The 16,912-nt window shown below is 38.0% G+C and overlaps 1 protein-coding gene across 2 annotated transcripts; it reads left to right on the top strand.

The window, feature by feature from the left end:
* Positions 1–10,207: 10,207 nt before the first annotated feature.
* On the top strand, positions 10,208–16,336 carry LOC138667104 (uncharacterized). 2 transcript variants are annotated; one of them, XM_069755416.1, is made up of 5 exons: positions 10,208–10,316; positions 10,893–11,069; positions 11,286–11,396; positions 11,578–11,895; positions 16,207–16,336. In XM_069755416.1, exons 1-5 carry the CDS (start codon positions 10,214–10,216, stop codon positions 16,260–16,262), a joined length of 765 nt encoding a protein of 254 aa, XP_069611517.1. In that variant the 5' UTR covers positions 10,208–10,213; the 3' UTR covers positions 16,263–16,336. The 2 variants fall into 2 exon arrangements, with proteins under 2 accessions (XP_069611517.1, XP_069611516.1); XM_069755415.1 differs by lacking the exon at positions 16,207–16,336 and having other exon boundaries at positions 11,578–12,579.
* Positions 16,337–16,912: the final 576 nt, after the last annotated feature.

Here is a 16,912-nt window from a genome sequence, read left to right on the forward strand (position 1 = left end):
AGAACTTATAACACACCAAGCTGTTTATTTGTGTCTCTACACGTATTTGTTTTATATTTTTATACGTAGCTCGAGTTTGATTCTGTTAGCTGTGTTTTATGCATAGTGTATCCATATAGTTCAGAACTTAAAGCTGTTTATTTGTGGCTCTACTGAACACTAGTACTAAATGGTGAACATTAACTAAATGTTTATTTTCACAAACAGAAAATCTGCTGTGGGTCAGAGGTTTATAACACCTAGGCCAATTGTTGTTGTATTTGCTTTCCCAATAAATGTTTATTTTCACAAACAGAAGAGGCAAGAAAAGTTATTGTGTCCTGTAGATGTCATCTGAGGTTATTTGTTTTTTGTATTAGCTTTCTCAGAAAACTTATTTGTGACCCTACTGACCATTAACTATATGAAAGGGTTATGTAGGGTTATCTGCGGTGCATTGTAAGCTGTGTTTATTCACAGTGTACCAGATTTTCTCCTTGTGTCTGTATATATATACAACACACGCAAGTAAGAAGCGGTGTGTTTTATACGAATAAAAAACCAAAGACACGATATTGTAAAAATGTAAAAAAAATTTATTTCTCAATAAAACAGCATCTCAAATTTTAAGTTAGCTAACAGCATGATGCTGACAAATGCATCTTTGCGGAATCTGATTTAGCGATGCCACATCCACATATATTATTACAGCTTTCTTTAATTCTGCATTATTTTATCATATGATGAAAATAGCCATTTTATATTGAATTACTGCAGATCGCTGAGCGTTACCACCGGCCTCGTTTCTCAATTACTTTCTCAGCTGACTGCGCTATCTATAATTATGCTTATACCTGTATTTACATGGCACTGTAATTCGCACTTTTACAGACTATATGTGGATTACAGCCGGTATACAGTAACAGCCGGCATGACTGAGTGTAATATTGTACTCAATACTGTGCAAAGGGTCTCAATACTTATGTCCGTGTGATATTTCAGTTTTTCTTTTTAATAAATTCGCAAAAAATCTACATTTCTGTTTTGTTCAGGCATGATGGCGTGCAGGGTGTACATTAATATATATATATATATATATATATATATATATATATATATATCTCAGAATGCAGCTGAATAGTATTGCTAATTAGGCCATATAAATAGAAAATTATGTAGAAACCCAAAGTTTTGATAAGTGTATGAAAATACACCAATATTAACTATTTGTGCTATTTTAGGCGTAAATTTGGCCTATATGTATAGCAGACAGGAGTTGGGGCGATGAAATATGTGTTACAAGCGTAGTGAATTGCAGATATATTCTACAGTGTATGGCATTTTGAGAAATGTGTGGCATAACCAATTACTTATCACGGCCACTAGATGGCATAATATCATATTAATTATACATTGGGATATACTTTTGGAAACTTACAAATTCATTGGAAATTTTTAAACCATTATTGCTTAGGCAAATACAGAATATAAAAAGTAAAAACATTAAATAGTACAAAAATGTTTTATTGTCAGAACTAATTGGAAATAAAGAACACATTTTAAGCTAACCGCACTCACTTTACACAATCAGAAAAAAGGAAACACACTTTAAGTTAGCTAACAGCATGATGCCGACAAATGCATCTTTGCGGAATCTGAACACAACACATACAACACACACGACAAGCATACACACACAACATACAGAGCACATACAACACATGCGACACACACAACAAACACACATAACATACAAAACACACACAACACATACAACACACACGCTAAGCATACACACACAACATACAGAACACATACAACACATGCGACACACACAACACACACAACAAATACACATGATTTTTGCACTTTATTAATATGCTGGCCACATATAGTATTTTTTGATATCTCTTATTTCCCTGGTGTTACTTTTGTACATGTATTACTGTTTTTCTTGTTTTTGTGTAAAATCTCGGTCAGACAGGCACGAACACACACACACACACACAACACAGAACCCACACACAACAAACAAACACACATAACATACAAAACACACACACACAACACATACAACACACACGCCAAGCATACACACACAACATACAGAACACATGCGACACACACAACACACACAACAAATACACATGATTTTTGCACTTTATTAATATGCTGGCCACATATAGTATTTTTTGATATCTCTTATTTCCCTGGTGTTACTTTTGTACATGTATTACTGTTTTTCTTGTTTTTGTGTAAAATCTCGGTCAGGCAGGCACGAACACACACACACACAACACAGAACCCACACACAACAAACACACATAACATACAAAACACACACACACAACACATACAACACACACGACAAGCATACACACACAACATACAGAACACATACAAATATGCTGGCCACATATAGTATTTTTTGATATCTCTTATTTCCCTGATGTTACTTTTGTACATGTATTACTGTTTTTCTTGTTTTTGTGTAAAATCTCGGTCAGGCAGGCACGAACACACACACACACACAACACAGAACCCACACACAACAAACACACATAACATACAAAACACACACACACAACACATACAACACACACGACAAGCATACACACACAACATACAGAACACATACAACACATGCGACACACACAACACACACAACAAATACACATGATTTTTGCACTTTATTAATATGCTGTCCACATATAGTATTTTTGATATCTCAAAAGGGTGTGACACATTCCCATATATTATTCCAGTTTTCTTTAATTCTACATTATTTTAGCACATAATAATTTTACAGGTGCCTGTGTTGTCTATAATTTGACTCCTTTTTATTCAAAGACATCTAACATATACAGACTTTTAAAGCTTTTTATACATTTCTATTGGCGTCAATGAACATACATCATTACACTTCTTACAAAATAATTAATATAGCGTTAATTTACATTTCTATTGGTGTTACATTTCTATTGGCGGTACTTTTGCACATGTATTACTGGCGTCTTTAAAAATATGAATATTATCTAGTTTACTTATGTTGCAGATTATGTTACAGTATTTTATTTCCCTGGTGTTACTTTTGTACATGTATTACTGGTGTTTTTTTTTTTTTTGTGTAAAATCTCGTTGATGGCTTACAAAGACATTTCAATACTATAAAAATTCTTACAGAATATAAAAATGGTTTACTGGCAGTACTATACTGCGACTGGCTTATTTTTGTACAAATTCAGGCTGTTTGCTGATCCCCTTTCTGTATTTGCAAACCGTGCAATATATTTTTATAGAAATAACACTTCTGCACCCACGGGCGCTTCTCAGCCAACCAGGCATCCGGTACTCATCAGGCACTGTGAAATAATGCAAAAATACATCTGTGTGCGGCTGGCTGCATCAACATTTTGCTATTATAAGTTTATGGTTTGTAAAGAACACGCATCACATACAGAACTCACACACACACACACACACAACACGCACATATGAAAAATGACAATCATTGTATGTGATTTAAAAGACTTTAGTTAGATTTATCAGGTGTGATTTAGTTTGAAAGCCCGCAGTTCCGCGGTAATGTCAGGTGTTGGACATGCATTTAACAGTCTTTCATATGTATCGCAGAAAGATTTTAGTTCCATCTGTGCGAGTTTGCTTTGAGCGTACTGCGCAGACATGTCAGTAAACATTTTGACATGGGCAGCATCCCACGAAGGACGACCTGTGTAAGGTGTATGTACAGCAACTTTCTGCTTTCTACCTACACGGCGCCGGGATACGGCGCGTTTCTTTAGAGGTAATACAGGGGCAAAAACGCTAGAAGAGCCTGCAAGAGCAGTATCTGCAGATTGCACAGTCTGGCACACAGGTATATTGAGGGGCTCTATGGGTGACCACATACCCTCGGAGAGCTGTTCAATTTCTCTGTTTTCAGGAGTAACTTGTGGTATGGCGTCTGGGCTATTGGAGGGCCGTGTTATGCGGGGCCTAGCGTTCTGCGCTGCCCGTTTCTCTCTTGAAACGCTCGTATATTTCTGATGTGAAATCTTGGGGCTTGGATTCCCGGGTTGTTTTGGTGCCGCGTAGCATTCATCACGATCCACAACACAGATGGGCGAAAGAGATGTTGCGCGCACCGCCGTATTAGCTCTTTGTGGTTGATTCTCTGCAGCGCCGTAATTACGCCGTTGCAAAACTCGTTGCTGAAGAGGCGACGTATCTAAAAGAAAAGATACAAGTGGCGGTTAGCCGCGAAACGGAGCAAAATTGGAAAAGCTAAACGGCGACGCATAGCTATGATCCTGCGTAATATTTGAAAAGTTAACGGGGGCAGCTACCCATGAAATCATTGTAACAATATTTACATAAACCTGTATAGAGCAGTCCAGATATATACTTACAAGTATGAAGCAGGAATTGTTCCACAACAGCTCCTGATTTAACGGGCGGCGCAATACTCAAACTCGCAGAGGCGGGAATATTCTCTTTTTCAAGCTGTATTTTCCGGGCAACTAGATTAGCGGGTGTAAGTAAAAATATAACGATTAGCGAACACAGAATTGATTTTCTACACAAAACTGCAGCATTGAGACGGTTATATATATATATATATATATATATATATATATATACCAAATAGTAAAAAGAAGGCAGCAAGCTTGAAAAAGGCTCAGTGAGCCGAAACGTCGCGCAGTGATGTGGGTCGATTAAAACTTCATCCTTTTTCACCTGAAACTTTTGGAGTGCTGCCTTCTTTTTACTATTTGGTATACATGTTGGATTAATGTTTGGACCATTTTATCCAGGGGGCTAGGCACCCACCATTGGTGAGCATTGTGCTGTTCCATTTTTATATATATATATATATATATATATATATATATATATATATATATATATATATATATATATATATATATATATATATATATATATATATATATATATATATATATATATATATATATATATATATATATATATTATTTTTTTTTTTTTTTTTTCAAAAATGAATTTTCTGACAGTTAGCTAGCAGCTGTAAGTAAATAAGAGCATTACACAAAAGTGAGAATCGCCTGTATTCCAGGTGAACAGATACCTTTTCTATTCTTGAAACACCTGCGTAACGAGCTGCCGCGTCTTTTAGGCGCATCGGGTGGCGATGAAATTGCAGGGTTCTTGACATCTATGATCTCCACGTCAGAACCCAGCGTATCGCATGGTTCGGGAACACACCAGTTTTCAGGCATATCGTGCGATGTCTCCGTGTCAGTATCTGTATGAGAAATTGCGCGTAGTTCGTGTTTACATACAGAGGATTAAAGCAACTGACATAGTATAATATAGTTTTACGGCATAAACATATTTGCGGTGTAAATTAATATAGCAAGACTTATGCCGCTATATACAGTGGGGCAAAAAAGTATTTAGTCAGTCAGCAATAGTGCAAGTTCCACCACTTAAAAAGATGAGAGGCGTCTGTAATTTACATCATAGGTAGACCTCAACTATGGGAGACAAACTGAGAAAAAAAATCCAGAAAATCACATTGTAGGTTTTTTTTAACATTTTATTTGCATATTATGGTGGAAAATATGTATTTGGTCAGAAACAAAATTTCATCTCAATACTTTGTAATATATCCTTTGTTGGCAATGACAGAGGTCAAACATTTTCTGTAAGTCTTCACAAGGTTGCCACACACTGTTGTTGGTATGTTGGCCCATTCCTCCACGCAGATCTCCTCTAGAGCAGTGATGTTTTTGGCTTTTCGCTTGGCAACACGGACTTTCAACTCCCTCCAAAGGTTTTCTATAGGGTTGAGATCTGGAGACAGGCTAGGCCACTCCAGGACCTTGAAATGCTTCTGACGAAGCCACTCCTTCGTTGCCCTGGCGGTGTGCTTTGGATCATTGTCATGTTGAAAGACCCAGCCACGTTTCATCTTCAATGCCCTTGCTGATGGAAGGAGGTTTGCACTCAAAATCTCACGATACATGGCCCCATTCATTCTTTCATGTACCCGGATCAGTCGTCCTGGCCCTTTGCAGAGAAACAGCCCCAAAGCATGATATTTCCACCACCATGCTTTACAGTAGGTATGGTGTTTGATGGATGCAACTCAGTATTCTTTTTCCTCCAAACACGACAAGTTGTGTTTCTACCAAACAGTTCCAGTTTGGTTTCATCAGACCATAGGACATTCTCCCAAAACTCCTCTGGATCATCCAAATGCTCTCTAGCAAACTTCAGACGGGCCCGGACATGTACTGGCTTAAGCAGTGGGACACGTCTGGCACTGCAGGATCTGAGTCCATGGTGGCGTAGTGTGTTACTTATGGTAGGCCTTGTTACATTGGTCCCAGCTCTCTGCAGTTCATTCACTAGGTCCCCCCGCGTGGTTCTGGGATTTTTGCTCACCGTTCTTGTGATCATTCTGACCCCACGGGGTGGGATTTTGCGTGGAGCCCCAGATCGAGGGAGATTATCAGTGGTCTTGTATGTCTTCCATTTTCTAATTATTGCTCCCACTGTTGATTTCTTCACTCCAAGCTGGTTGGCTATTGCAGATTCAGTCTTCCCAGCCTGGTGCAGGGCTACAATTTTGTTTCTGGTGTCCTTTGACAGCTCTTTGGTCTTCACCATAGTGGAGTTTGGAGTCAGACTGTTTGAGGGTGTGCACAGGTGTCTTTTTATACTGATAACAAGTTTAAACAGGTGCCATTACTACAGGTAATGAGTGGAGGAAAGAGGAGACTCTTAAAGAAGAAGTTACAGGTCTGTGAGAGCCAGAAATCTTGATTGTATGTTTCTGACCAAATACTTATTTTCCACCATGATATGCAAAAAAATTGTTAAAAAAACAGACAATGTGATTTTCTGGATTTTTTTTTTCTCAGTTTGTCTCCCATAGTTGAGGTCTACCTATGATGTAAATTACAGACGCCTCTCATCTTTTTAAGTGGTGGAACTTGCACTATTGCTGACTGACTAAATACTTTTTTGCCCCACTGTATTAATAATTCAGTATTATATTGGTGGCTACCGCTATTATTTGTTTTATTAATTTAAGCATATATTTATTATGACATAATTTGTGTAATACAATAGATAATAGCGGCTATAGTTTTACGTCATAAACAGTATATATGAACATAGATAATATATATATATATATATATATATATATATATATATTAGAATGTAGAATGTAAGCCCGCAAGGCCTGGGTCCTCTGTATCAGTCCGTCATTATTAGTTTGTTTACTGTATGTGCTATTTGTAACGTGTATGTAACCCCTTCTCATGTACAGCACCATGGAATCAGTGGTGCTATATAAATAAATAATAATAATAATAATATATATATATATATACAGTGGGGCAAAAAAGTATTTAGTCAGTCAGCAATAGTGCAAGTTCCACCACTTAAAAAGATGAGAGGCGTCTGTAATTTACATCATAGATAGACCTCAACAATGGGAGACAAACTGAGAAAAAAAAATCCAGAAAATCACATTGTCTGTTTTTTTAACATTTTATTTGCATATTATGGTGGAAAATAAGTATTTGGTCAGAAACAAAATTTCATCTCAATACTTTGTAATATATCCTTTGTTGGCAATGACAGAGGTCAAATGTTTTCTGTAAGTCTTCACAAGGTTGCCACACACTGTTGTTGGTATGTTGGCCCATTCCTCCATGCAGATCTCCTCTAGAGCAGTGATGTTTTTGGCTTTTCGCTTGGCAACACGGACTTTCAACTCCCTCCAGAGGTTTTCTATAGGGTTGAGATCTGGAGACTGGCTAGGCCACTCCAGGACCTTGAAATGCTTCTTACGAAGCCACTCCTTCGTTGCCCTGGCGGTGTGCTTTGGATCATTGTCATGTTGAAAAACCCAGCCACGTTTCATCTTCAATGCCCTTGCTGATGGAAGGAGGTTTGCACTCAAAATCTCACGATACATGGCCCCATTCATTCTTTCATGTACCCGGATCAGTCGTCCTGGCCCCTTTGCAGAGAAACAGCCCCAAAGCATGATGTTTCCACCACCATGCTTTACAGTAGGTATGGTGTTTGATGGATGCAACTGAGTATTCTTTTTCCTCCAAACACGACAAGTTGTGTTTCTACCAAACAGTTCCAGTTTGGTTTCATCAGACCATAAGACATTCTCCCAAAACTCCTCTGGATCATCCAAATACTCTCTAGCAAACTTCAGACGGGCCCGGACATGTACTGGCTTAAGCAGTGGGACACGTCTGGCACTGCAGGATCTGAGTCCATGGTGGCGTAGTGTGTTACTTATGGTAGGCCTTGTTACATTGGTCCCAGCTCTCTGCAGTTCATTCACTAGGTCCCCCCACGTGGTTCTGGGATTTTTGCTCACCGTTCTTGTGATCATTCTGACTCCACGGGGTGGGATTTTGCGTGGAGCCCCAGATTGAGGGAGATTATCAGTGGTCTTGTATGTCTTCCATTTTCTAATTATTGCTTCCACTGTTGATTTCTTCACTCCAAGCTGGTTGGCTATTGCAGATTCAGTCTTCCCAGCCTGGTGCAGGGCTACAATTTTGTTTCTGGTGTCCTTTGACAGCTCTTTGGTCTTCACCATAGTGGAGTTTGGAGTCAGACTGTTTGAGGGTGTGCACAGGTGTCTTTTTATACTGATAACAAGTTTAAACAGGTGCCATTACTACAGGTAATGAGTGGAGGAAAGAGGAGACTCTTAAAGAAGAAGTTACAGGTCTGTGAGAGCCAGAAATCTTGATTGTTTGTTTCTGACCAAATACTTATTTTCCACCATAATATGCAAAAAAAAATGATAAAAAAACAGACAATGTGATTTTCTGGATTTTTTTTTCTCAGTTTGTCTCCCATAGTTGAGGTCTACCTATGATGTAAATTACAGACGCCTCTCATCTTTTTAAGTGGTGGAACTTGCACTATTGCTGACTGACTAAATACTTTTTTGCCCCACTGTATATATATATTTAGCTTTCTTACATGTGATACATGAAAGATAAATATCTTTGTACCGTGTTACAATGAAATTTTTCCCTATCTAAAAGCAAAAAGGCGCGCCTAGTTACCCATGATGAGGTGAAGAGCAGGGCCATTATCGGTTAGCGGCTTCACGGCTTCAATGCGCTCATAATTCTGCGTTATGAAATTATTGCGCCAATCGGGCGACATACACGGCTCTTAAATAAGAAAGAATGCATGAATATATAATTAATATAAATTACTTATAATATAATGACTCAATCAGAATGAGTCAATACTCTGTACATTATACGCGTATAATACTGAGTTAATACATGCATTAATTGCATGTATGACTGTGTTCTGGGTGTTAACAGAAGGCGTGTGATGGGGCGTAACTGGGTGTGTTTCTGGGTGTTAACAGCTGAGTTGCTTTCTGACACTCAGGATAAATACAACTGACTGTACCACTACAGTACAACAGACATCCACCAGAAACCAGACTAGGCTAAAAGAAGGACTATTCTAAATGTAAGTATATAAGACACTTGTCTTATTATTCGCAAATGCTTAATTATATTTAACTATGCATCTCTAAACCATAATTAAGGATGTTATTTGTTTAATAAGTTAGTGTTATACTGGAAGCTAACTGCATATTTAGTAGCGCTGTATAATATAGTTTTTACTGTATAAACCATATTTGTGGGACATAATTAATATAGAAAGGCTTATGGCTTGGGGCATAACCACCATTGTTATCTGACATGTGCTAGCAATTAGTCACGGATGCCGTATAATGCGGTTTTCCTGTAGGTGTGGTCACGGTGGGTAGTAATTTCTCTTTAAATACATGGATAGTTCCTCCAAGCTTGAGAAGCAGAATCTTAAACACCATTTTCTGGGCCTCTGAACAGCGGCGCTACTCACTGAAAAAGTAAGTGTTTACTGTTTTATTTGCGGCCTAATATTATCAATGCCTGTAACGCATATTTTTGTAACGTAGTTTTAAACTGTATTTATTGGCGGAACAGTTATAGATAAAACTTTTCCCCTATTTATTTAAGATGGAATCCCAATACCCTCGCGATCAATGCAGTCCCCTTCTTGCAAGCACACAATTAGGTATTATACGCGTATAATGTACAGAGTATTGACTCATTCTGATTGAGTCATTATATTATAAGTAATTTATATTAATTATATATTCATGCATTCTTTCTTATTTAAGAGCCGTGTATGTCGCCCGATTGGCGCAATAATTTCATAACGCAGCATTATGAGCGCATTGAAGCCGTGGAGCCGCTAACCGATAATGGCCCTGCTCTTCACCTCATCATGGGTAACTAGGCGCGCCTTTTTGCTTTTAGATAGGGAAAAATTTCATTGTAACACGGTACAAAGATATTTATCTTTCATGTATCACATGTAAGAAAGCTAAATATATATATATATATATTATTATTATTTATTTATATAGCACCACTGATTCCATGGTGCTGTACATGAGAAGGGGTTACATACACGTTACAAATAGCACATACAGTAAACAAACTAACAATGACGGACTGATACAGAGGACCCAGGCCTTGCGGGCTTACATTCTACATTCTAATATATATATATATATATATATATATTATCTATGTTCATATATACTGTTTATGACATAAAACTATAGCCGCTATTATCTATTGTATTACACAAATTATGTCATAATAAATATATGCTTAAATTAATAAAACAAATAATAGCGGTAGCCACCAATATAATACTGAATTATTAATATATAGCGGCATAAGTCTTGCTATATTAATTTACACCGCAAATATGTTTATGCCGTAAAACTATATTATGCTATGTCAGTTGCTTTAATCCTTTGTATGTAAACACGAACTACGCGCAATTTCTCATACAGATACTGACACGGAGACATTGCACGATATGCCTGAAAACTGGTGTGTTCCCGAACCATGCGATACGCTGAGTTCCGACGTGGAGATCATAGATGTCAAGAACCCTGCAATTTCATCGCCACCCGATGCGCCTAAAAGACGCGGCAGCTCGTTACGCAGGTGTTTCAAGAATAGAAAAGGTATCTGTTCACCTGGAATACAGGCGATTCTCACTTTTGTGTAATGCTCTTATTTACTTACAGCTGCTAGCTAACTGTCAGAAAATTCATTTTTGAAAAAAAAAAATATATATATATATATATATATATATATCCGTCTCAATGCTGCAGTTTTGTGTAGAAAATCAATTCTGTGTTCGCTAATCGTTATATTTTTACTTACACCCGCTAATCTAGTTGCCCGGAAAATACAGCTTGAAAAAGAGAATATTCCCGCCTCTGCGAGTTTGAGCATTGCGCCGCCCGTTAAATCAGGAGCTGTTGTGGAACAATTCCCGCTTCATACTTGTAAGTATATATCTGGACTGCTCTATACAGGTTTATGTAAATATTGTTACAATGATTTCATGGGTAGCTGCCCCCGTTAACTTTTCAAATATTACGCAGGATCATAGCTATGCGTCGCCGTTTAGCTTTTCCAATTTTGCTCCGTTTCGCGGCTAACCGCCACTTGTATCTTTTCTTTTAGATACGTCGCCTCTTCAGCAACGAGTTTTGCAACGGCGTAATTACGGCGCTGCAGAGAATCAACCACAAAGAGCTAATACGGCGGTGCGCGCAACATCTCTTTCGCCCATCTGTGTTGTGGATCGTGATGAATGCTACGCGGCACCAAAACAACCCGGGAATCCAAGCCCCAAGATTTCACATCAGAAATATACGAGCGTTTCAAGAGAGAAACGGGCAGCGCAGAACGCTAGGCCCCGCATAACACGGCCCTCCAATAGCCCAGACGCCATACCACAAGTTACTCCTGAAAACAGAGAAATTGAACAGCTCTCCGAGGGTATGTGGTCACCCATAGAGCCCCTCAATATACCTGTGTGCCAGACTGTGCAATCTGCAGATACTGCTCTTGCAGGCTCTTCTAGCGTTTTTGCCCCTGTATTACCTCTAAAGAAACGCGCCGTATCCCGGCGCCGTGTAGGTAGAAAGCAGAAAGTTGCTGTACATACACCTTACACAGGTCGTCCTTCGTGGGATGCTGCCCATGTCAAAATGTTTACTGACATGTCTGCGCAGTACGCTCAAAGCAAACTCGCACAGATGGAACTAAAATCTTTCTGCGATACATATGAAAGACTGTTAAATGCATGTCCAACACCTGACATTACCGCGGAACTGCGGGCTTTCAAACTTAATCACACCTGATAAATCTAACTAAAGTCTTTTAAATCACATACAATGATTGTCATTTTTCATATGTGCGTCTTGTGTGTGTGTGTGTGTGTGAGTTCTGTATGTGATGCGTGTTCTTTACAAACCATAAACTTATAATAGCAAAATGTTGATGCAGCCAGCCGCACACAGATGTATTTTTGCATTATTTCACAGTGCCTGATGAGTACCGGATGCCTGGTTGGCTGAGAAGCGCCCGTGGGTGCAGAAGTGTTATTTCTATAAAGATATATTGCACGGTTTGCAAATACAGAAAGGGGATCAGCAAACAGCTTGAATTTGTACAAAAATAAGCCAGTCGCAGTATAGTACTGCCAGTAAACCATTTTTATATTCTGTAAGGATTTTTATAGTATTGAAATGTCTTTGTAAGCCATCAACGAGATTTTACACAAAAAAAACAAAAACAAACCAGTAATACATGTACAAAAGTAACACCAGGGAAATAAAATACTGTAACATAATCTGCAACATAAGTAAACTAGATAATATTCATATTTTTAAAGACGCCAGTAATACATGTGCAAAAGTACCGCCAATAGAAATGTAACACCAATAGAAATGTAAATTAACGCTATATTAATTATTTTGTAAGAAGTGTAATGATGTATGTTCATTGACGCCAATAGAAATGTAAAAAAAGCTTTAAAAGTCTGTATATGTTAGATGTCTTTAAATAAAAAGGAGTCAAATTATAGACAACACAGGCACCTGTAAAATTATTATGTGCTAAAATAATGTAGAATTAAAGAAAACTGGAATAATATATGGGAATGTGTCACACCCTTTTGAGATATCAAAAATACTATATGTGGACAGCATATTAATAAAGTGCAAAAATCATGTGTATTTGTTGTGTGTGTTGTGTGTGTCGCATGTGTTGTATGTGTTCTGTATGTTGTGTGTGTATGCTTGTCGTGTGTGTTGTATGTGTTGTGTGTGTGTGTTTTGTATGTTATGTGTGTTTGTTGTGTGTGGGTTCTGTGTTGTGTGTGTGTGTGTGTGTTCGTGCCTGCCTGACCGAGATTTTACACAAAAACAAGAAAAACAGTAATACATGTACAAAAATAACATCAGGGAAATAAGAGATATCAAAAAATACTATATGTGGCCAGCATATTTGTATGTGTTCTGTATGTTGTGTGTGTATGCTTGTCGTGTGTGTTGTATGTGTTGTGTGTGTGTGTTTTGTATGTTATGTGTGTTTGTTGTGTGTGGGTTCTGTGTTGTGTGTGTGTGTGTGTGTTCGTGCCTGTCTGACCGAGATTTTACACAAAAACAAGAAAAACAGTAATACATGTACAAAAGTAACACCAGGGAAATAAGAGATATCAAAAAATACTATATGTGGCCAGCATATTAATAAAGTGCAAAAATCATGTGTATTTGTTGTGTGTGTTGTGTGTGTCGCATGTGTTGTATGTGTTCTGTATGTTGTGTGTGTATGCTTAGCGTGTGTGTTGTATGTGTTGTGTGTGTTTTGTATGTTATGTGTGTTTGTTGTGTGTGTCGCATGTGTTGTGTGTGTATGCTTGTCGTGTGTGTTGTATGTGTTGTGTTCAGATTCCGCAAAGATGCATTTGTCGGCATCATGCTGTTAGCTAACTTAAAGTGTGTTTCCTTTTTTCTGATTGTGTAAAGTGAGTGCGGTTAGCTTAAAATGTGTTCTTTATTTCCAATTAGTCCTGACAATAAAACATTTTTGTACTATTTAATGTTTTTACTTTTTATATTCTGTATTTGCCTAAGCAATAATGGTTTAAAAATTTCCAATGAATTTGTAAGTTTCCAAAAGTATATCCCAATGTATAATTAATATGATATTATGCCATCTAGTGGCCGTGATAAGTAATTGGTTATGCCACACATTTCTCAAAATGCCATACACTGTAGAATATATCTGCAATTCACTACGCTTGTAACACATATTTCATCGCCCCAACTCCTGTCTGCTATACATATAGGCCAAATTTACGCCTAAAATAGCACAAATAGTTAATATTGGTGTATTTTCATACACTTATCAAAACTTTGGGTTTCTACATAATTTTCTATTTATATGGCCTAATTAGCAATACTATTCAGCTGCATTCTGAGATATATATATATATATATATATATATATATATATATATATATATTAATGTACACCCTGCACGCCATCATGCCTGAACAAAACAGAAATGTAGATTTTTTGCGAATTTATTAAAAAGAAAAACTGAAATATCACACGGACATAAGTATTGAGACCCTTTGCACAGTATTGAGCACAATATTACACTCAGTCATGCCGGCTGTTACTGTATACCGGCTGTAATCCACATATAGTCTGTAAAAGTGCGAATTACAGTGCCATGTAAATACAGGTATAAGCATAATTATAGATAGCGCAGTCAGCTGAGAAATTAATTGAGAAACGAGGCCGGTGGTAACGCTCAGCGATCTGCAGTAATTCAATATAAAATGGCTATTTTCATCATATGATAAAATAATGCAGAATTAAAGAAAGCTGTAATAATATATGTGGATGTGGCATCGCTAAATCAGATTCCGCAAAGATGCATTTGTCAGCATCATGCTGTTAGCTAACTTAAAATTTGAGATGCTGTTTTATTGAGAAATAAATTTTTTTTACATTTTTACAATATCGTGTCTTTGGTTTTTTATTCGTATAAAACACACCGCTTCTTACTTGCGTGTGTTGTATATATATACAGACACAAGGAGAAAATCTGGTACACTGTGAATAAACACAGCTTACAATGCACCGCAGATAACCCTACATAACCCTTTCATATAGTTAATGGTCAGTAGGGTCACAAATAAGTTTTCTGAGAAAGCTAATACAAAAAACAAATAACCTCAGATGACATCTACAGGACACAATAACTTTTCTTGCCTCTTCTGTTTGTGAAAATAAATATTTATTGGGAAAGCAAATACAACAACAATTGGCCTAGGTGTTATAAACCTCTGACCCACAGCAGATTTTCTGTTTGTGAAAATAAACATTTAGTTAATGTTCACCATTTAGTACTAGTGTTCAGTAGAGCCACAAATAAACAGCTTTAAGTTCTGAACTATATGGATACACTGTGAATAAAATACAGCTAACAGAATCAAACTCGAGCTACGTATAAAAATATAAAACAAATACGTGTAGAGACACAAATAAACAGCTTGGTGTGTTATAAGTTCTGAACTATATGGATACACTATGAATAAAATACAGCTAACAGAATCAAACTCGAGCTACGTATAAAAATATAAAACAAATACGTGTAGAGACACAAATAAACAGCTTGGTGTGTTATAAGTTCTGAACTATATGGATACACTGTGAATAAAATACAGCTTACAGAATCAAACTCGAGATACGTATAAAAATATAAAACAAATACGTGAATAATATCAAACTGCAACAAATTAAAGTATATCAAACGATATCAAAAGGGGAAATCAGCCAGCCTCAGGGACAGCTGGCTGACAGTAGGAGGGGAGGGGTTACACACTTTGATACACTTTGATAGGGGCGGGGCACCTGTCAGATTGAGTTTGACGGATCATGGCTATTATACACTACTAATGTAGTATGCGAGTGTAGAGATGTTCAGGCAGTGTTTTGTTGGATGGGTTGTTACTGCATGTTATCTGATTGTTTGAAGAGGTGGTTCTTCATGGTTTTGGTCTAGCTTGAAATGGTATGCCACATTATGATGTGTTGTGATAGTATTTGGTACATTTGTGGGGATCCACAAGACAAATCTTTTGTATATTCTTGTGTGAATATGAGATAAGAGGGGAGTAGAGAAGGAGATGTGCTGATCTGAGGTTGTGTTTTTTGGGGGGTAATATTGCACACAGATGTGTAATTAAACAATGTCAAAAAAATAATTACCTTTTATTGTTTTATTAACAGAACACAGTCAAACCTCACTGAGAGGGAAACCGGATCAGAATCTGACCCTATCATAGATCCTGTAAGTGTGGAGGAAGAGGTTGCAGGACCCTCTTTGGCTTCATCAGCATCCATCCTTGAGGACCCATCAGCATCATCATCACTGCAGACAGCAGCAAGTGAGGAAGATGCTGCACCACCACCCTCAGCAGCACATGAATCTGAAAGGCTTGTGGAACATGGCCACAGCAGCAGCCCTACAGGCCCACTGGTGTCATCCCCACAGGCAGCTGGGCCTTTACGGAGATCCCGGCGAAGGAGAGAGCTTGAAGCCAGAAGAAGTGATGTTGATGCTGGGGTCCTCAATTATTTGGCCAGGGCAGCCACGGATGATGGTGAGGAGGCCTTTGCCCGCAGCCTTGCCCGTTACCTTAGACCCCTTCCCCGTGAGGTGAGGCTACGTGTGAGAGGGTGTATGTAAATCCTGATTGATTTAAGCACCCCTCCAAATAACCCCTATGAGGTTTTTGAATATCTGGAGCGAAGGCAGCTTGGCCAAACCAACCTCTTGCGCCTTCAATTCCCTCGACAGGAGCACAATCAATCAGGATTTGCTGCACCTACTCCACGTATGCCTCCACTTCAACCCCTCCCATCCCAAAATCTACAAAGGCCATCAGACTACCAAATGGCAGGCTACAACCCCCTATCCCAATATGGCCACTTC

This window comes from Ranitomeya imitator, chromosome 2 (genome assembly GCF_032444005.1).
Source record: "Ranitomeya imitator isolate aRanImi1 chromosome 2, aRanImi1.pri, whole genome shotgun sequence".
NCBI classification, from domain to species: Eukaryota; Metazoa; Chordata; class Amphibia; order Anura; family Dendrobatidae; genus Ranitomeya; species Ranitomeya imitator.